Below are 22,755 nucleotides of genomic sequence, written 5' to 3'. Positions count from 1 at the left end.
TGGCAGTAGACATCTTAAAATAAGCATTAGAATTTTTGGGCGGAGGTGTATTTAGGAAAGGGTTTGATTTTGTAGATAGATTTTAAGTAGCTTTCAGTCAATTGGCTGTCTCAGAATTTTCCCTCACTGGAACTGCGGCCCTATTTGGCCTAAAAAGTTGTTTTCTGGCAGAAAAAAGTACTTTGTGGTACGATCTTTTTCATTAAATAAAGGTACAAACGGTTAGATATCTTAAAATGGTACATTCCCCCGTCTCATGGCCCTCTTTTGACAAAAATTAATATTTGTTCATTAAAAATGGCAAAAATGCCACTATGCCATGGCCGAGTCTACTTTGTTACTTATAAACGACGCTAGATACTGTCACTTCGATTCAAATAAGCCATTTCCCAATATTCTGACCACCGGTCCAGTAAAATGACTAGAGGAAAAGAACGAAAAATAAATAAAATCAAAACACACCAGTGCCACCCTTGCAAAAATTTAGCCTTCTTTGTTAATCAAGATGGTGAACTTTAATCACGAGGTTAAGGGTTTTAGACCATTAGAAATCCGTTTTAAATGTCCATCCTCCAGATTTTTGACCCTCTTTGGGAAAAAATTGGTGTTTAGGGCAGAAAACTTTACTTTGTTGTGACACAATCTCTTTTGATATTTAAGATTTTCGTATAAAAGATCTCCCAATGCTCTACGACCACTGGCTCGATACGATCAATCCTTGGGGAAAAAAAAGAAAAAAAGGAGACACATCAGTGCTGCCCAAAGCTTAGATATACAATACAGTTATGAAAACTCGATTTATTTTTTGGGATACAGTGCGTGGTAGCGATGCTAGCGGCTGGAGACAGGAAACTGGCAGTTTGAATCTAAAAGATCGGAGCAATTCGACAAACAAAACAAAATTGCGTTCCCGTCCATGGTATTGTAGTGCGATCAAGGAGGCGCCAAGTTCAGAGTTCTTTACCAAAAACTTCTCATAGATAAGATAGGAGTTTTCATAACTGTATTGTATATCTAAGCTGTGGTGCTGCCCATGCAAAAGTAAGATTTTCCTTGTTGCTCAAAGTAAGGGGATTATATGTCTATTGTTTCAAGTACTAAACAATGTCCATTCAACGGCGTCCTTTTTATTTCGAATTGACGTCATCTTAGAAGTGTTTTAGGCGCCTTTTACGAAATCCTAAAAAAATTGTTTCAATAAATACTTATTGCTATTTTGCTATAACTGAAAAATACTTATTATTTTGGAACCAACATCATTTCAAAATGATTCTAGCTAGACGGTTTCTGAGAAGTTGTACTTTTAAGATTTAGTTTAAAATGGGGCGTGATTCAATCTCTAATAGGTTGCAGCCAATGCTACAACCATGATTAGCAAGCAATATATTCGCGCTAAAGATGTTTCCTGAAGTTGGCTAATTTAATTTTCTTGCTTATAGTATTTAATGTTATTTTTGTGTTTTTTTTTGCTTTCTGTTCTCTTCAATTTTTGTATTCTACAGTGTTGTTTTTGCTATTTGTGGGTAATAAATTTACACTATATTCATATTGTTTTTTTTTGTTTTTTTAATAGAAAGGCTTGCCTTTTGATATGAAAACAGTAAGTGACATAGATGCATCTGAACAAGTTTTTCTTTCTCACTGAACATTTTGTGGTGCTGCTGTTATACTCATACTTAGCATTTCATTTTTAATTTTTTTTTTGTCTTTATTCTGTTTAACCATTGTATTTGCCAGGTCCTTTCAAAGTGCAAGTGTGCCTTTTCTACTACGAAAAAAAAGGCTGACCGACTCCTTGGAATTTGACATCTGTTAAAAACATCGATAAACATCACTGACATAAATCAAGCTAAGCATGACACATTATTGGTACACTCGTACATACGTCTTGACGTATTAAACGTATTCTACTCCTACTTCTAGAAGGAAAAAAACTACTTACCTAATGAAAACCTGACAACAATTAATGAACAAAAACAAGAAGGCTTCTAGATGGCTTGTTCCCGTGAGGAGAGTTGTAGCTCGGTTTATTTCAGATATCAGCTTCAGGTCAGACGTATTTTCAGCTTTGGCAATGTCTGACAAATAACTAAATAGCTAAAAAACGAAAAAGTACAACTTAAAATTAATATTTTATGGTTTCCATGCCCGATAAAGTTAATTCCATTGTTGGCGTATAGAAAATCATTCTCATTCTCATACTCTCTCATAATTTTTACCTCTATTTCCAGATTTGCTTCTCTATTTCCAACAGTTTTATCGCCGTCCTTTTTCCCGAAACAACAATTTTGGCTCGAGCAGGGCCAAAGTGTTATCAAACGACAGCTGTAAGATACCTCCCCCCCTCTCTCTCTTTCCGATGTCTTTCGATGATTAAGTCACAATCGTCTTTATGCATATCTATCTTTTCTCTCTCTTTCTCTATCTGTCTTTCATTAGGATACGTCTGACCGCTAATATTTGACGAAAAGGCGAGCTACTGACATACCATAAACTAGAGAAGTATCATTTCGTATGTTAAGATTTTCCGAGGAGGATGGTCATAGATACATGATCATTTTTCCCGGTCTGAACGTATCAAATTAGTGGTTGTAGAATATCAAAAGAAGACTCATTAAAGCACACACTGAAAGTTCTAGTGCCTGAATACGATGAGAATCAAGTCAAAACTCTTGTACCAAACAACGTGAAATTTTCACAGTGCGGAAAGTCCCGGGTGTTCAAGGTCTACCTTGAGCCGAAACAAAACCAGGCTCTGTTCTTGAAAGTGTCTGTGAAAATTGTCTACGAAAAGTTTTCTGCACAAGCATTTGTATATCTCCCAAAGCGTTGTTTCTCGTGTCATAAGACCGGGCATCTGGCCTCACAGTGCTCCAATTAGGCCCTCTGCTCTCGCTGGGGTGATGCGATCACGCCTCTAACAGTGCCTCTCCGTGTTCAGAAAACTGTACTTTCGCGCAAACTGTACTTTCGCGGAATATTAATAGTGGAGTTTTAGTCCAACTTCCTGGGATAAAAGGTTTGCTTTCGAACTGTGACGGATTGTGCTTGTAAAAACATTTTTTGACGAGCCCAAAGATTTGCCAGTTAGATAAGTGTTGTATTACTACAGGAGCTTTTGACTGTGCTTTTACTCATGCCTCGTTAATGTGTACTACTATTTTGTCTCGTATTTTGAAGGATTGGCTTAGGATCTAGCCGAAAAATCTTGATTACACTTACACATACCATTCAAGTTACGAGTCGAACCTTGACCATGCAGTTTCTTCTGTATATCTTCAAGTTTCACCTGTTCACGTCGTTACTGACTTCAACTATCAGAACTATATTTGCATCAATTTCTTCTTCTTCTGCTCAGTCTACTCCCACCCCACAGCCACATCAGCCTCAGGCCCAACTTAAAGGGACTGGAAAAACAACCAAGGTGATCTTTTCGCGACAGTTACTAATTTCGTCCTACACAAAGTTCGTGTTCCGTTTCAGCTGCTCATGGGAAATCCACAAATTAATCCAAATGAAATACGTCTGTTGCTAGATATATATTTTGCATAAATTTGCCATACTATGCAATGCACAGAAAAAGCCACTAGTCTTCAATCAGCATCTTAACAAGTCCGAGCAATGGGTATATTTCCCTGCAAAATGGCAACCTAGCATATAATTTCCTTTAAATTAAAAATAAATTGACGATGGAAACGTTCTAGAGTCGGTAATATTTTTGCAATTCTAATGCTGGGACGAGGTCATTACATTTCCTCGAAAGTTCAAAATAGGATAAAAGATTATTTTCCAGTCAATTAATTATTTTCTGGATGACACTTAGAAATGCAATGTACTACTAAAATATATAATAGGGCTAAAATTATTTTAAAAGCAAAACTATTTCTTTGACATTAGATAAATGCAGTGTACCAGATTGTTTTTCAAATCTCAAGGTTTGTACAAATTTAGAAGTCCACAGCCACAACTTCAACGCCAAAGAAATGCCCAACAATTTCAAATTTTAGCTTAACCAATGCCAAATTTACCGATATGTTTCCAACATGCCATGGAGCTATACCAGCCAATTGTCATGGAGAATTCCTGTCAGGAATTGGCAACGTTTACTCATACACGTGAAAAAATAGAGACATTTAAAAGAGAAAAGAACGTTTTATCCTAAAGGGATGAACTTACTACATATATTACTTACTAAATTACTACAGGGAATAATGTCTTTCCAAGATAGATACACGAACTTCAAAATAATAAGACTGTACCACAGTTGAAAGATTTCTCGTTTTATAATTTGATAATATGAAAAAAACTTCGTTTTCTTAAAGAGTTAAAGAGGCTGCGTCCCAAAGTCGAACCTTAAAACGTACAGGAATTAGAAGAGGCAGTTGGGGGGCTGCCGCCCCCCAAACCCCCAGCTTTTAAAGACTCTTTTGTACAGGTTTTTTGTTTTTTTGCTAACCCCCAGCTCTTGGCTTCGGAAAGGCCCTCTTTTAATTAACAAAAAATTGAAATGAATGAATAATGGAATAACTTCGAAAAATGTTAAACACAAGAGGACAGGAGAACCATTGCGCCGAAACTAGTAATTAGTAACAATGAAGTCCCCCCCCCAAAAAAAAAAACCTGTACAATAGAGTCTTTAAAAGCTGGGGGTTTGGGGGGCGGCAGCCCCCCAACTGCCTCTTCTAATTCCTGTACGTTTTAAGGTTCGACTTTGGGACGCAGCCTCTTTAACTCTTTAAGAAAACGAAGTTTTTTTCATATTATTTCTGTAAGTTTTTCTACAAACCATGGTGGATGTAATTTAATAATTCCTGTACTCCTCGTACAGGAATTAGGAGAGGAACTTGGGTGGCTGCCGCCCCCCCCCCCGCTTTTAAATCATTGTATAAAATAGAAAAAAAAATAGATAGAATGACCGAAATGTTTCTTTTGCTCATAAGAAGCTAATATTCTGTTATCTCTCAAATGATAAGCTGTCCAGGTGTTATCAAAATTTTTTTGATGTTGTGAAAAAAAACCGCCGTAAGGGACTTGAACCCTTGACCCGAGGATTAAAAGTCTCACGCTCTACCAACTGAGCTAATAACTTGCATGTGTGTAAATATAACTTCTCAATAGCTTTTAAAAATTTCAAATTAACATGGGCTCTTATGGAGAGAAATCCGTTAATTAAATAGCTAATGGGTGGTTTCTGGAAAACAGGGAAGGAGTTATCGGATCGAGCTGAAATTTCGCGGATAAGCTCCTGGGCCGTAGGGGACCTTAACTTGTGAATTTCAGCCCAATCGGACAACGTTAAAAGGGGTGGGGGGGTTGGAGGGTCGAAACTTTCGGGGGGTTAAGATTTTCCTACGAAACTTTCCAGGAAAATTACTCGGAGAATTCCGCATCGAATGAGTCTTCGTACACCCAGATCCGATGTCGGATGTGACCTGTAGGCGTCTAGAAAAAAAAGTAAATGAATTTTAAGTGGCTATGCGTGGTTTCTGGAAAACAGGGAAGGAGTTATCGGATCAAGCTGAAATTTCGCGGATAAGCTCCTGGGCCCTAGGGGACCTTAACTTGTGAATTTCAGCCCGATCGGACAACGTTAAAGGGGGGCTTGGGTTGACAGGTCGAAACTTTCGGCCATATTTTCCCCATGAAGGAAAAGTTGGAGGGGGATGAAATTTTGCAGGTTTCTTAGTTGGAGCTCGGGCTACGAAATGCATCCCTCCCCATCCGTCTGCGACCACTGGAACCGAAGATCGCTTAACATTGTCGTGTGTCGCCTCTTTATAGAGGCACGAGTGTGCCTCCTTGATTTATAGGAGGCACACATCCTTGTTCTATGGATGATGTGGATAACCGTACTTGAAAATGCTTCCATGAACACTTTTTATTATCTAAAAGTATTCATATCTCGCAAAAATGTCAATAAGCTTCAAACACAAAATTTTCAAACAAGATCTGCTAATAAGGTTGAGTTACACATTTTACAAATAACATTATGTGTATAGCTTTTTTTATAGTTCCTTTTTCTTGCATGTCAAACGATCCAACGAATAGGAAAAGAAACAGAAACAAAGGAACCGAAGCAAAAAAAAAAAAAAAAAAAAAAAAAAAAAAAAAAAAAAAAAAAAAAAAAAAAAAAAAGGCTTGACTAACCTTACAAGATTTAAGCATATCTCTCGCAAATGCTGTCAGTTGAACCAGAGACTTGTTTCTTTCAAAATCTGGCAATTTATTACCCATAATACTAATCTGGAATCTCATTGCTTTCCAAAAAGCTTCTTTGACACTTCCTATCTCATATTGAGAATAGTGTACACTGTCCCATAGCTCTCTTACATAACTGCCGACATTGATCAAAATATTGCAAACCCTTTGAAAAATGATGACACGAACACCACACAATGTCAGCCTTGGGGAAAGGGAAAATTTCTTTCTTTCGTTAGCATATTGAAATACTTCAGATTCAAGGCCGTTTAAAAGAGCGCGAACACATCGCTCAAATATTGCATCATCAATAATGACATCAACGTCGTTTTTTATCATTTTCAATAGATACCCATCAACATTTCTTATCACTTTGCCATCAGCTTGTATTTTAGCTGCGTCTTCCCAGTCGATCGAAAAATCCATTGGTTTGGTGCTAGGTGTCGTTGGTCTTGTGTTATAGCCCTCGTCTTCAATGGTGGATGAAGATGATGTTGATGTATGTTGTGTAACTAAACCTCTATGCTGTTCTGGAAGGTCTGGCAGGTCAAGAACAAAAATACCGCGAATAATCTGATTAAATGGTATTTGGGCGAGACAGGATGCTCCCATGAGGCTGTGAATGAAAGATAAATTAAAACTGGAAAACAGACATATTCAAAATATTAACAGTATTAAACAGTTTCAGTTTGTTTATTAACAAAAAAACAAAACACACTGTAAACTAACTACACCCTGAGAGAGCACTGCCCGTAACGGGTGACAGTATTCATTCATTCATCAAGAAAAGAAATATAAGGTAAGAAAATAAAAGAAGAAGAAGAGAAAAGAAAAGAAATAAACGTAAATTAATAAAACAAAACACAGAGAACTATCGGTAGAAGAAGTTAGGATCTAATTCATATTTTCCAATAAGAAGCTTTTAATCTTACTTTTGAACACTGGTAGGTTATTAGCATTTCTCAGAGTATTTGGCAAATAATCCCATATTTTCGGTCCGGTAAATTTGATTGAAAAACCAGATGACGCGAGACGTCTCGTTTCTGTAACTAGTTGCGATGCATGTCGAGCATCATATTGGTGAATTTCATCATTCCTTCGAAAAGCCGACATAAACGACTCAGGTGCGGTATTTGTGTTTACTTTACATAAAGTTTCGGCAATCTTTTTTTCTCGGAGTCGAGCCACATTTAATATCTTAAGTTTTATTAAAAACGCCTTCACACTCAGACGAAGCTCAAGCTTGCAAATTGCACGTATAGCTTTATTCTGAAGAATTTGAACTTGCTTCCATTCTGACTTATAATTTGAAGCCCAAATGCTTGTTCCATATAAAAGATATGCGTGGAAAAGACTGAAATATAGGATCAGTAATATTTTATGAGGAAAAATAAATTTCAGTCTATGGAGAATGCCAACAGCTCTTGACAGCTTCATACAAAGAAATTTAATGTGGATTGCCCAACCAGCTTTTCATCAATTATTATACCTAAATATTTAATGTGATGAACTCGTTCAATTTCATCATGGTCTGCCGTATTTATCTTGCTGTCGTAAACTGGGTCATTTCCACGTTTAAAGATGATGTACTTCGTCTTTTTTGTATTAAGGGAAATCAACCGTTCTTCAAAGAATTTAGTTGCTGCCTGGAGGCAAACTTCAGCGTTTGTAATTAGTTGCTCACGGTTTTTATGCGTTAAAAATAGTACTGTGTCGTCCGCAAAATTTATTATGTATGCAAAGGGGATATCAGCCGAAAGTTCATTCACATAAATTAAAAAAAGTAATGGTCCAAGAACTGATCCCTGGGGCACCCCACAAGTTACATAGAATGAATCTGATAAGATACCATTAGCAAGTATTTTACAACGTCTATTTGTTAAATATGACCGAATCCATTCAAGAACCGTCGACTTTATCCCATATCCTTCTAGTGTTTCAAGAAGGATGTCAAAATCAACGCAATCAAAAGCTTTTGTTAAATCTAGAAAAATCGCAGGGAATATAAACCATCATCTAGCGCTTCTTTTATATTCATTATAAGATCCGTAATTGCAAGTTCAGTGGGTCTGTTTTTCAGAAATCCATATTGTTTATCAGATTGTTTATGCAGCAAGCTATTCATATATTTTCGAAAAAATTGGAAGTAAGCTGATTGGTCGATAGTTATCAATTACTGTTGGGTCTCCTCCTTTAAAAAGTGAGATTAATTATGATTCTTGTAGCTTAGTAGGGAAAATATCTTCAATAAAGCTTCTGTTTCAAAGTACCGTAAGAGGCTCAATTATCGCTGGTTGTATTTTTCTCATTAGTTGCAAAGAAAGTCCATCTAGGCCCGTTGACCTTGTCCCTTTAATTCCACAAATGCATTTTTTTGGTTTTCTTTTTGATTTTATATTCGACAGTTTATCTTTTATGTTTTGTCCCATATTTACAAAAAAAGAAAAAAGAAGACTTAAAATTTCTACAGCAAAACCCATTGACATATTAAGCTCTCTATCTTAGGGTTATTAGGCTATCACGCTAATTTTTATTTGAGCAAGATTTTTGAGGACCAGACAACAATGGTATGCTACTAGCATTGATTAATGAAAACAAACACACCCTGGTATGGAGTTTACATTAGTAAAACTGACACACATCTTATAAAGTTCAGATTATCTTGCGTTTCAGGAACTACCATGAGGTGATACTTTGAAAGCCAATCAAAGTACAGTGTATAATTTTAAGATGTAAAGATTTCTTAACCAAAAAGAATTTAAGAACTATCGCATCTAAATAGTCATTAATCTAGTACTAATCCGGGCAATTATTTAGGACGAATATAAAACGGCCGAGACTCATCTTAGAGAAGTTTCAATATTCAAAAGAAGAAGTTCTAATATTCTGGGGGTTATTTCTGATGTTCGATAGAGCAACTGTTTACCAGATTATTTCTTTTTAGAGAATGTTGTAAACTAAAAGTTTCTCAGCGAGGATTGTCAGTACGATCAGGGTCACCGCAAGTTACTCTTGTCGCGTGGAGTCTAGACAGGACGACAATTAGAACTTTCTAAGAAGAAGGAGAAGGCGTATACCTGCAAGATGTCAAGAACTGCCCATTTTAGGCCTCTTCAATAATATTTTTTCAACATTAGCCTTTAGAGACTCCATCAACCTTTTCTTCCAAAAAGCTTAAAAAATGTTTGCAAGTTGAGACAAAATATCTTCAAATAAAACTGAAGCATATCTTAGCCTTGAAAAAAAAAATTAATAAAAAAGAACAGATCAAAGATTTAGGAGAAATCGATTTACCAGGAAAAAATACGACACTTTCCATTGTACTAGTTAGGGGTTGAAAAGTTAACTAAGTGGTCGTTATCCTGATCAAATTTAAAAGCTATAATTCATTTAATTTTCAAGAAATTTTTGAGCAAGTTAAAAAAGGGGAGGGCTAGGGTCCGTTCAATTAGGATAAACTTTTAACAAGAATACTCAGGTAGGAAAAAAAATAAAATGAAAAATCCGACGAAATAACAGAGAATTTTGAAGTTTCAGAACTCATGAATTACCTTCTATCCTCATGCCTTTAAATGGGCATCCACGTACCCTGGTATTCCTTGACAAAAAGAGACTATCAAGCCTTTGTTGTTTTATTTTATTATTGTCAAAGAGTCAACCAGACTAAAATACTTATAGTACAAGTATCGCTAGCCACATGCGTTTTGTCACAAAATAGAAGAGCAAAGTCTCCCTTATAGAAGTTTTATTTACTAAATAAATTCATCTTGAGCAGCTGCTGTGGATGGCTCTATTAAAATATTCCTTACTAAAAAAGGCTCTTCGAAAATCGTTTATAGGTCAAGGAGGAAAGACAAGGAGGTAGTTGATAATATTCTTCAATACCAAGGCCCTTTCCCACTTACTTATAATTTAAAATTTTCAACAGAAAACACCTTAATAATATCGTTTGTGTCCCACCCAAAAAAAAACATATCTGACATGTCCGCACTTCTCGTATAGTTGCCAAGATAACACTTGCTAAGTTCTTCTCAAAAGAAACTGAGCAACACTAATTTATTTTCAGTGAAACTTTGATCCTCCTGATCTATATTACAAAGCTCTTATTGGGAATAGCTAATTAAACTATTTTTTGCAATTACCTCAAAAATTTGAAAATGTCAGACAGGACCTTTAGGCCTAACGGCGGCGATATGTGATGGATCGTTTCACTAAGATACTAAATAGCTAAACTACCCATATTACTAAACTACCTATATAAATAGCTAAACTACCCATGTTTATTGCTAAACTACCCATAAACTGGTTCACTGTGATAGGTCTTTTGTCCTAAGCACAGCAGTGTAGACGTCTCAAATTTAAAAAAAAGAAAATGAAAGAAAGTACTTGTTATTTTCTGAATTTGAAAACGAAGGTCTCAGTCCTGATCCTGGATGAAGTGTAACCAGATGTGCAAACTTGTCAAAACCTTGCGTCTTGTCCATGTTTTTTGAAGAGGAAAAGAGGTGACAGCTAGGCGCTTCATAAGCGTTTATATTACGAAGGGCCACTGTATTATCTGGAATATATGATTGACATCGAAGAAAATTTTCACTTCCATGAATGTCACATCTCTAAAATTAGTTGAGTATCTTTTACTAAGGTAAAATGACACTTAGAAGCTAAAATTACTTCGACGAAGTCAATTAAGAACGCAAGTTATCACTAAGAAAAAGGAAATACTTTTATTAAAGCTAGGCAAATTCAACACACACGCATTTTAAAAAGTCTAAAATACAAAGTTTTGACCTAAAATAGTATGCAAAATGATTTTAGGGATTAGAAGTGATAGACAAGCTGAAAGAGAAAAGGGAATTTGTTTAGAGAGAAAAAATTATTACCTTTGAGCATTTTTGCAGGTAATGTATGGCCTTTTTGACATAAGAAAGACGACTTCAACGATCAGTAGTAAGATATTTCCATACCTTTCAGACAAGGTCAATTAATTTGATCATAGAGAGTATTGAAAAAGAAAGTAAGAGAAAGAATTTGTGAAAATAAGACTTTCACGAAGTATAACTACAATACTAAAAATTTCCATTTGGCAAATTTCTGTAACAGTCAATAGCAGTCAATCTTATACATTCAAACTTCTGAACTGATACAGTATTTAGAGAACTTTTGTTTGGACCCTTGACTATTTATTCTACGCTCTAGTCTTCTCACGTTATCTCTTATTTTTATTTTGTGCCTGCCCTAGATTTTAGAATATTTTTCTAAGACTAACAACCTAAGTACCATCGTTCTTTACTTATATCAAATCAAAAAAAAAAAAAAAAAAAAAAAAGACAAGACAAGTTTTTCTGAACAAAAGTAAAGGGCAAAAATCTGTCTTCAGCAGAATAAAAAAATAACAGACATTACTAAAAGTTAGAAGAAACCACTTAATAAAGATAAAACAAAAAAGAACTTACAGTTTACAAAATATAATTAATGTTCAATTCAAACTCAAACGAACAGAAATTACTGGATAAATTAACGAAGAAATGGTCTTTGTTGTATCCCAATTATAATTTTTTTAAAAGAGATTATTAGGCTTAATAAAGAATGAAACCAATGATGAACTTAGAACGTACCAAAATAAAACTGATATTCCACTTAAAGTAAAAAAGAACAGAAATTACAGGATATAGGAAATGGGAAAATTTCCCCCTTGCGCTCCAATTATAGCGCAATTGTCATTCATGCTTTACTGAAAGCAAGATATATTTTGAGAGATTTTGAAGTGACAGTGAAAAAAACAAGAGCTAAGAGCTCATATGGCACTTGTGATGAGGTCAGAAGAGCCAAGAGCTCATATGGCATGAGCTCTAGCAAAATTTTAAGAATCAATAGATTGCTTTAAAAGGCAAATCAGAGGCTTAATGCCGGTCGAGATTTAAAATAATATCTCTGAGTCACGAATCCCTTCTAAATATCAAAATTCATTCCGATCCAATCACCCACTCGTAAGCTAAAAATACCTCAATTTTTCCTCTCCCTTCAGCCCCCCAGATGGTCGAATCGGGGAAAACGACTTTATCAAGTCAATTTGTGCAGCTGCCTGACACACCTACCAATATCATCTTCCTAGCAAGTCCAGAAGCACCAAACTCGCCAAAGCACTGAACCCCACCACCTAACTCCGCCAAAGGGAGCAGATCGAATCCGGTTACGTCAATCACCTATCTACGACATTTATTAGCGTTTTCCAAGATTTCCAGTTTCCCCTTCCAACTCCCCCCCCCCAATGTCAAAAGATCTGGTCGGGATTTGAAATAAGCGCTCTGAGACATGAGTTCCTTCTACATATCATATTTCATTAAGATCCGGTCACCCGTTCTTAAGTTAAAAATACCTCAATTTTTCTGATTTTTCCAAATTAACAAACCCCAGCTCCCACAAAGAGAATGAATCTGTACCAATTATGTCAATCTCGTATTTATAACTTGTGCTTATTCTTCCCATCGAGTTTCATCCCGATCTCTCCACTCTAAGGGTTTTCCAAGATTTCCGGTTTCCAAGATTTTTGTTTCCCCCTCCAACCCTCTATGTCCCCGGATCCGATTCAAATTGAAAATGTAGAATCTGAGAAACAAGATTCTTCTATATGTCAAGTTTCATTAAGATCCGATCACCCATTCCTACGATACCTCCAGTTTCACGTTTTCCAAGAATTCCGGTTTCCCCCTCCAAATCCCTTCAATGCCACCGGATCTGGTCAAGATTTAAAATGAGAGTTCTAAAGCACAAGATCCTTCTAGATATCAAATTTCATTAAGATCTGATCACCCGCTCGTAAGTTGCAAATACCTCATTTTTTCTAATTTTTCCGAATTACTCCCCCCCCAACTCCACCAAACAGAGTGGATCCGGTCCGGTTATGTCAGTCACCTATCTTGGACTTGTGCTTATTCTTTCCACCAAGTTTCATCCTGATCTCTCCACTTTAAGCGTTTTCCAAGATTTCCGCCCGCCCCCCCCCCCTAATGACACTGGATCCAGTCGGGATTTTAAATAAGAGATCTGAGTTTTGAGTTCCTTCTACATGTGAAATTTCGTTAAGATACGATCACTCTTTCGTAGGTCAAAAATACCTCATTTTTTCTATTTTTTTACAATTAACACTCCCCCAAATTCCCCCAAAGAGAGCAGATCCGGTCGGGATTTACAATAAGAACTCTGAGACACGATATCCTCCCAAAAATCAAATTTCATTAAGATCCGATTACTCCTTCGTAATCAAAAATACCTCATTTTTTCTAATTTTCCAGAATTAACCTCCCCCCCAAACTCCCCCAAAGAGAGCGGATCCATTCCGGTTATGTCAATCACGTATCTAGGACTTGTGCTTATTTTTCCCACCAAGTTTCATCCCAATCCCTCAACTCCAAGCGTTTTCCGAGATTTTAGCCCCCCCCCCCCCCCCCAATGTCACCAGGTCCAGTTGGGATTTAAAATAAGAGCTCTGAGACACGATATTCTTCCAAATTTCAAATTTTATTAACATCTGATCACTCCTTCATAAGTTAAAAATACCTCATTTTTTCTAATTTCCGGAGTTAACCCCCCCCCCCAACAGAGCAGATCTGTTCCGGTTATGTCAATCACGTATCGAGAACTACTGATTATTTTTCCCACCAAGTTTCATCCCGATCCCTCCATTCTAAGCGTTTTCCAAGATTTTAGGCTCCCCCCCCCAAATCCCCCCAATGTCACCGGATCTGGTCAGGATTTAAAATAAGAGCTCTGAGACACAACATCCTTCCAAACGCCAAATTTCATTAAGATCCCAATACCCGTTCGTAAAAATACTTAAAAAGAGTTAAATAAAGTTAAAAATACTTCATTTTTTCTATTTTTCCCGAATTAACCGACCCCCCACTCCCCACCCCCTCCACCTAGATGGTCAAATCACGAAAAAGAATCGTCCTAGCTTACCTGGAAGTGCCTAAAGTAGCAAAACCGGGAAAGACAGACCGACAGAATTTGCGATTACTATATGTCACTTGGTTAATACTAAGTGCCATAAAAATAGAATTTTGTCAGATAACGTTCCCCTTCAATCATTCTCTTAAAGTTCCAACTGAATACCCAAATTAATTATTGAAATATTCTCTTTTGACAATGTGCATGCACATAACTTCTTTTGATTTAGTTTAAAGTTCACCTCAATATATATGGATATTCATGATATCCATGCGTATCTTCAGTTGAAGCTGGGGGCCTTGTAATATGGAGGACTTCGAGTTTTCGATACCTTAGTACTATTGTTGAAGAATCTCTCTCATATAAAGATCATATTGAGAAAGTTTTAAATATATTACCAAAAAATGTTGGCATAATCTGTAAACTTAATCATTTTTTTTTTAGGGAAATAATTTGTATGTTATATTTTAGTTTAATCCATGCCTATCTTTTGTGTTTTAATACAATATGGCTGGGAACTTTCTCCTCAATCATTCGTCAAGTCCGGGGCTAAGACATGGAATTCTTTAAGTGAGAACATTAAAAATGGTAGCTTAAGTGAATTTAAAAGGCTGTTGAAGAATGGATTGTTTCCTAAATATGAATTAAATAAAAAAAACAAGTTTTTTCAACTGAAAGTAAGGAGTGACATCAAAACTTAAAACGCACAGAAATTACTTTGTATATGAAAGAGGCTGCTTCCTCATCAACGCCCCGCTCTTTACGCTAAAGTTTGACTCTTTCTCTCAATTCTTTTTTCTAAAACAGTAAAAAAACTTTAGCGTAAAGAGCGGGGCGTTGATGAGGAAGCAGCCTCTTTCATATACAAAGTAATTTCTGTGCGTTTTAAGTTTTGATGTCACTCCTTACTTTCAGTTGAAAAAACTTGTTTTTTTTATTTAATTTCTGAACGTTTTTGAATCAATGCATGTTTTGATTTTGGCTCTCCGCAGAGGAATGATCAAAACGAAATTTGCATTTTTTTTTTTTGGCTCAATGGCTTTCTCATAATTTTGATCGAATGATTTTGAGAAAAAAAGAGCGGGGGACGAAGCCTAGTTGCCCCCCGATTTTTTGGTTAATTAAAAAGGCAACTAGAACTTTTAATTTTTTACGAATCTTTTTATTGGTAAAAGATTTACGTAACTTATAAATTAGCTTACGTAAAGAACTTTTGTATTCTCATGTTTTTATTACATATATGAGGGGATTCGCCCCATCGTCAGTACCTCGCTCTTTACACGAAAGCTTAAATTTTATCCCAATTCATTAAGAATGACCCCCTGAATCACAAAAGCCGTAGAATAAGTAGTTGAAATTACCGAAAATACTTTAGCGTAAAGAGCGAGGTATTAGAAGGAGGTGAGCCCCTCATATGGGTAATAATTTCTGTTTGTTTTAAGTTTTATTGCTGTTCCTTACTTCCAGCTGAAAAAGCTTTTTCAGTTTTATTTTTTAATTGTTTTTTTTTTAATAATGCTAGTAAATCCTGCTCTCCCTTCATGGAAATTTTCTTCTCCCATTACAAATTCTCGAAGGAAAGTTCCCCCAGCATATCCCCCTCTTCTCAACCCCTCCCCCAAACCAAAAAAATCCTCCTGAAAACGCCTGTATACTTCCCAATAACCATTACAATATGTAAGCACAGGTCAAAGTTTGTAACTTGTTGCCCCTCCCACGGGGACTGTGGGGGAGTAAGTCGTCCCCAAAGACATAGTTATAAGGTTTTTTGACTACGCTGAATAAAATGGCTATCTCAGAATTTTGATCCGTTGACTTTGGGAAAATAATTAGCGTGGGAGGGGGCCTAGGTGCCCTCCAATTTTTTTGGTCACTTAAAAAGGGCACTAGAACTTTTCATTTCCGTTAGAATGAGCCCTCTTGCAACATTCTAGGACAACTGGGTCGATACGATCACCCCTGGGGAAAAGAAAAAAAAAACAAAAAAACAAAAAAACAAAAAAACAAATAAACACGCATCCGTGATCTGCCTTCTGGCAAAAAATGCAAAATTCCACATTTTTGTAGATAGGAGCTCGAAACTTCTACAGTAGGGTTCTCTGATACGCTGAATCTGATGGTGTGATTTTCGTTAAGATTCTATGACTTTTAGGGGGCGTTTCCCCCTATTTTCTAAAATAACGCAAATTTTCTCAGGCTCGTAACTTTTGATGGGTAAGACTAAACTTGATGAAACTTATATATTTAAAACCAGCATTAAAATGCGATTCTTTTGATGTAGCTATTGGTATCAAAATTCCATTTTTTAGAGTTTTGGTTACTATTGAGCCGGGTCGCTCCTTACTACAGTTCGTTACCACGAACTGTTTGATTTTAATGATTAATATAATAGGATGCATAGTTGATAGATTAAATTCGTATTAAATCATTAAACGTAGTATTTTATTTTTATTGAGGTGTGTCAAGGAAGGAGTTGAGTGTAGAGTGTTTAGCGAGTGGTAGCCGGGAATATGCTGGTGTAGTTGTGTTTTGTTTTTAAACCCTTCTGAGGTTCGTGTTAAATTGTTTTCTCTTTTTTTTGGTTATTCCTCCTCCATATCATACTGTGGCATTTGGAGGGGATGTGTTTATGTAAAGTTTTTTGTCAATAATTCATATTGAATAGAAAGAAAGAAAGAAAGTTTATTTGAGCCCTACGGCCATACACAACATGATTTAATAATACAACACTGCAAAGAACACACACTCAATATAAACAACACTTATTTTCATTCACTCAGGCTCGACTGAGCCTCTCCCGCCTTTTCCACATATCGTGCCATTGTGTATATGGTTCCAGGCTTCGAAGACCTCAGGATATCAGAAAGTAGCACCAACCGATGGTCCCCTCAAATTTCATCCCTAAGACCTTCAAGCTCCTGGCACTCCATGAGGAAATGGGCTAATTTACTATCCTCTTTTCCGCAATAGCCACACTTACCATTTGTGCCTTTATTTTTATTTAATCTCTGTTCCCTATGTACTGGAAGGCAATTACCCCTCAACTGGATCCATGATTTTAAATATTTAAAAGGTAAATTTACCTTAAAATAATATTCTTCCCCAAAAATTTCTTTTACTTTACTATATTCCTTCAGTGTTTCCAACGAACGTACTAAACAACCCCACTCTTGTATCTCTTGGTCTTTCAATCTCTGCATTATCAAACAGTTCGTGGTAACGAACTGTAGTAAGGAGCGACCGGGCTCAATAGTAACCAAAACTCTAAAGAATTGAATTTTGATATCAATAGCTACATCAAAAGAATCGCATTTTAATGCTGATTTTAAATATATAAGTTTCATCAAGTTTAGTCCTACCCATCAAAAGTTACGAGCCTGAGAAAATTTGCCTTATTTATGAAAATAGGGGGAAACACCCCCTAAAAGTCGTAGGATCTTAACGAAAATGACACCATCAGATTCAGCGTATCAGAGAACCCTGTTGTAGACGTTTCAAGCTCCTATCTACAAAAATGTGGAATTTTGTATTTTTTGCCAGAAGACAAATCACGGGTGCGTGTTTATTTGTTTGTTTTTTTTGTTTTTTTTTTCCCAGGGGTCATCGTATCGACCAAGTGGTCCTAGAATGTCTCAAGAGGGCTCATTCTAACGGAAATGAAAAGTTCTAGTGCCCTTTTTAAGTGACCAAAAAAATTGGAGGGCATCTAGGCCCCCTCCCACGCTCATTTTTTTCCCAAAGTCAACGGATCAAAATTTTGAGATAGCCATTTTGTTCAGCATAGTCGAAAACCATAATAACTATGTCTTTGGGGATGACTTACTCCCCCACAATCCCTGGGGGAGGGGCTGCAAGTTACAAACTTTGACCAGTGTTTACATATAGTAATGGTTATTGGGAAGTGTACAGACGTTTTCAGGGGGATTTTATTTTATTTGGGGGTGGGGCTGAGGAGAGGGGGATATGTTGGAGGATCTTTCCTTGGAGGAATCTGTCATGGGGGAAGAAAAATTCAATGAAAAGGGCGCAGGATTCTCTAGCATTACTATAAGAAAACAATGAAAAATAAACATGAAAACGTTTTTTCAAATGAAAGGAAGAAGTAGCATTGAAACTTAAAACGAACAGAGATTATTACGCATATGAGGGGTTCTAAAAATACTTTAGCATAAAGAGCGAGGTATTTAGGAGGAGATAAATACCTTGCTCTTTATGCTAAAGTATTTTTAGTAATTTCAACTATTTATTCTACGGCCTTTCTGATTCAGGGGTCATTCTTAAAGAATTGGGACAAAACTTACGATTTAGTGTAAAGAGCGAGGTATTAACGAGGGTAAAAACCCCCTCGTATACATAATAAAAATACAAGGTTATGAAAGTTTGTTACGTAAGTTAATTCTTAAGTTATGCATATTTTTTACTAATAAAAACGTTCGTTAAAATTAAAAGTTCTAGTTGCCTTTTTAAGTAACCAAAAAATTACAGGGCAACTAGGCCTCCTTCCTCACCCCTTATTTCTCAAAATCATCTGATCAAAACTAAGAGAAAGCCATTTAGCCAAAGAAGGAATTAATATGCAAATTTCATTTTAATAATTTATGTGCGGAGAGCCAAAACCAAAGATGCATTAATTCAAAAACGTTCCGAAATTAAATAAAAAAAAACTAATTTTTTTAGCTGAAAGTAAGGAGCGACATTAAAACTTAAAACGAACAGAAATTACTCCGTATATGAAATGGGTTGTCCCCTCCACAATCCCTCGCTCTTTACGCTAAAGTTTGGCTTTTTGCCACAATTCTACTTTTTAAAACAATTAAAAGCTTTAGCGTAAAGAGCGAGGGATTGTGGAGGGGACAACCCATTTCATATACGGAGTAATTTCTGTTCGTTTTAAGTTTTAATGTCGCTCCTTACTTTCAGCTAAAAAAATTAGTTTTTTCTTATTTAATTTCTGGAAGGCATCGTGTGTTTCCGGGTCCGTTTCCTTCCATCCACAAATAAGAGAAGCCTAGTTTGTCAAGAGATTTCTTGATTTGTTGAGTCCAAGTAGTTTTCCTATTAATTCGAAGCAAATCATTATAAGCTTGTTTAGCCAATCGGTCCTGAGGAAGTTGGGTTAATATCAGCCAGAACTTAAATACTTGATAAAGCCGGTGCAATTTCAGTGAGAAGTTGCCGAAGTCTCCTTTGATTAGCTGGTTATGTGTTGTCTGTTGCAGCCCGAAGAGTCTTTTGTAGTATCTAAACTGGACTGATTCTAGCTTCTTGATTCTATTGAATATAATTGATATAAATATAAAAAAATTTATAGTAAATTGAGTGGTGTAGTAGTAGTAGTGGTGGTAGTTGTAGTAGCATTGGTAGCATGCAAATATTGCCTTTTTGATCATTTCCCTCATCATTTCCTGAAAGTTCAAAATTAATATATTCAGTCATTCCTGAGTTACCCCTTTTATACAAATTGTATACACATAACATTTTTTTGATACAGTTCAACAGTCCCTACAACATTTTCGGAAAGGATCACCTGAATGTCATTCGTCTTCTTAGAAAGTAAATTTTAAACATGCATACCTTTCTCAATAACATAATAAATGTAAAAAATAAACAAATTGCGAAACTTACAGTCCTTCACTGGGGACTGTGGAGAGGTTGACAGCCCCAAAGAAACAATTACGGGACCTTTCAAAAATGCTGTACAAAATAGATTTATTTGAATTTTGATCGGATGTGTTTTGGGGAATGACAAGCTGAAGGAGGTTGAGTACCCTTCGTTTACTTTTAACGCATAAAAAGGGCGCTAAAATATCCAGCTTCCAATCAAATGAGCCCTATCCGATCCAAAGTTTATTCAACCACCCGTTCCATCAAAACCTTACATGCCCTAGGGTATAACTTACGACCCTTGCCCCTGGGCTCGGGGGGAGGGTTTGTTCACCCTGTAGTTATTATTATATACTCTTTGAACTATTAGTAACAAAATGACTATCTCACATTCTCGATGTGTTTGGGGAAGAGGGTGTCAAGGGAGGGGGGCTATTTTCCTCCATCACAATTGATTCTTAAAAGAAAACTAGATCTGTACATTTCCAATAAAATGAGCCTCCCCTAAAGTTCACCCAACAACCTCTTCCAAAAAACTTTAGATAACCTGGGGCATTACTTACAACCCTTACCCCTAGACTCTGGGAGTTGTGTCATCCCCAAAGGCCTTGTTATGTGACCTTTGAACTTGAACAATTGGCTATCTCAAAATTTTTATCGGATGTATTTGGGGAAAATACGACTTGAGGGGGGGGGCAGCTGCCCTCTGATCACTTTGACTTTTAAAATGGGCACTAAAACTTCTTATTTTCAAGCCAATTAACCTCCTTCAAAGTTTATACGACCATCCTTTCCAAAACAAAACGTATATGTCCTCGAAATATAACTTAAAACCCTTGATCTTAGGGTTGTTGCGTTCTCATAATTAAAGACGTAATTCGCGGATCTTTCAACTACGCCAAACAAAATGGCTATCTCACAATTTTGATTGAAAGTGTTTGGGCAAATGATGGGCGTGAGGGGAGTCTGGTTGCCCTGCAATCCCATTTGACTATTAAAGAGGGTATTAGCCCTTTCAATTTCCAACCAAATGAGCCCTTTTCGAAGTTTCTAAGACAAAAATGGTCATCTCAAATTTCTATGAGATGCATTCAGTATAAGAGGAATTGTGTGTAGGCGGGGGTGTATCTGCCCTCCAACAGTAGTAACGCCATAAGGCTTCCGCACGCCCATATCCCTTCGAATCCGGGTGCCGTCACTTTAAGTTCTTAAAGACGCAGGTATTATTGATTACTGATTTATTATATTCATCTGGTTGTTGTAAAATACTTAAGGCGATGTTTTTTCTTTGACATTTTTCAAGATGTTTCCCCCCTTGGAGCCTTCCAGATCCGATCACTGCATCCCCAAGCACCCAGCGAGTGTTATTGAAGTCAGTTATTGAACACTTCAGTTATTTAAGTCAGTTCACCGAACCCGACATTAACACTCTCGAGAAATTTTAAAGGGAATTAAATAATCGCTTAGGTACTCCTGGACCAGTTACCTTTGTAGTAAGTTCTAGTGAATTATGTGATGTTATACGAAAGCTCAAAAAACGACATTCTATGGGTTATGATAGCATATGCGCTGTTCATTTACAAAATGGGTCTGATAAGCTTATGTGTCATCTTTCTTTGTTGTACCAAATGGTTTTTTGCTGTGATATAGTTCCAGGTTCGTTTTGTGTTGGTCTTATTTCACAGATTCTCAAAAAAGGGAAAGCGGACCTATAACTGTTTCAAGTGTTTTTGCTAGGGTGTTTGAATTACTTATAATTAATAAGCTACGTTCTCTCTGTTATATGCCTCCTCGCCAGTTTGGCTTCCCGCCTAAGCTTGGTTCCTTCCATGCTCTAAAGTGTCTGTGCAATTTGTTGATCGATGCAAATACATCCGGTGGTGCTCTAGCGCTTGGAACATAATTATAATGTTAGTAAAGCATTCGTTTCGTTGTTGCATCCCCAAGTAATGAATGAGCTTTTGAACCGTGGTGTATCGCTAGACTTAGTTAGACCTCTTCTGTACATGTGCCGCCAACTTGATGCTAGAAAGTATGGAAACTAAAATCCGTCGTGAATATGGTACAATTGTTATTTCTCAGTTTCATTTGAACAGAGCCCATCTTGCGAGGATTTACAATAGGGTCGTCCTGCCACATATTCTGTATTTAGTACCATTTTACCCTATATTTAGTGAATCTGACCATCTTAGGATGAAGCGGGTTTTCTTCAAATTCGCTAAGTTTCTGTTGCAAGTTCCTCCGTGGACCCGCAACTCCTATTTGATGAAAAACTATAGCTTGTCGACCCGTGTACTAAGTTAGCTCAGTTGAATGTACACATGTGCAACAAGCAAACTGGCCATGAATGGCAAAATATTTTGTCTGTATTTTAGAATGTAACACGATATTGCAACACCATATATATATATATAAATATATATAAATATATATATATATATATATATATATATATATATATATATATATATATATATGTATTATAAAATAAATCAAAGGCGGTGTGTTTATGGTTGTCAATAAGACACCTCAGCAATATATAGATAACCACTGAGAGAAGTTGGGACCAAACTTTTGGGGATGCTACAATTACTATGTCTGCTCCTACAACTTAAGTAAATAAAAAGAGTTTAAGTGTATCCAGGTTGTCAAAGAACATAGATAAAATCTTTTGGGAGTGATATTGAATTTTATTTTTCAGGTCAACTTCAGAAGCTATAAAATTAAATTTAAAAATACTGTTTGTGTTCGGATTAAAAATGGTTGAAAAAGTTTCTCCAACATATAATTAGCAACCCATACTACGAATTTTTATAGGAAAAAAAACTGAAAAGATATAAAATATTATTTTTTCCATGAAAAAGACTATGTCAACAAAAAACGAACAGAAAGTAATTTTAAAAACTTTTTCCACGAAACAAGTTTTTCAGAGGAAATTAAAAAGCTCGATTAGGCCAAGAATGAGCAAAAATAAAGTCAAATAATCTTTCAAGCGTAAAACTACCA

General features: G+C 36.3%; 1 protein-coding gene across 3 annotated transcripts in view; it reads right to left on the bottom strand.

The window, feature by feature from the left end:
* LOC136039386 (uncharacterized) overlaps window positions 1–22,755 on the bottom strand; it is a 103,332-nt gene that overhangs the window by 64,837 nt on the left and 15,740 nt on the right. For all 3 annotated transcript variants that reach the window (XR_010620432.1, XM_065723069.1, XM_065723068.1), the window contains exons 4-6: window positions 10,585–10,811; window positions 6,148–6,814; window positions 1,943–2,097 (exon numbers count right to left, since the gene is read on the bottom strand). Coding sequence is in view for 2 of the 3 variants with exons in the window: in XM_065723069.1 (XP_065579141.1) it covers window positions 1,943–2,097; window positions 6,148–6,814; window positions 10,585–10,811 (1,049 nt within the window). In the remaining variant the exon portion in view is untranslated. The remainder of the gene's footprint in view (window positions 1–1,942; window positions 2,098–6,147; window positions 6,815–10,584; window positions 10,812–22,755) is intronic.

This window comes from Artemia franciscana, chromosome 19 (assembly GCF_032884065.1).
Source record: "Artemia franciscana chromosome 19, ASM3288406v1, whole genome shotgun sequence".
Taxonomy (NCBI): Eukaryota; Metazoa; Arthropoda; class Branchiopoda; order Anostraca; family Artemiidae; genus Artemia; species Artemia franciscana.
This window is presented reverse-complemented; position numbering and strand designations above follow the sequence as displayed.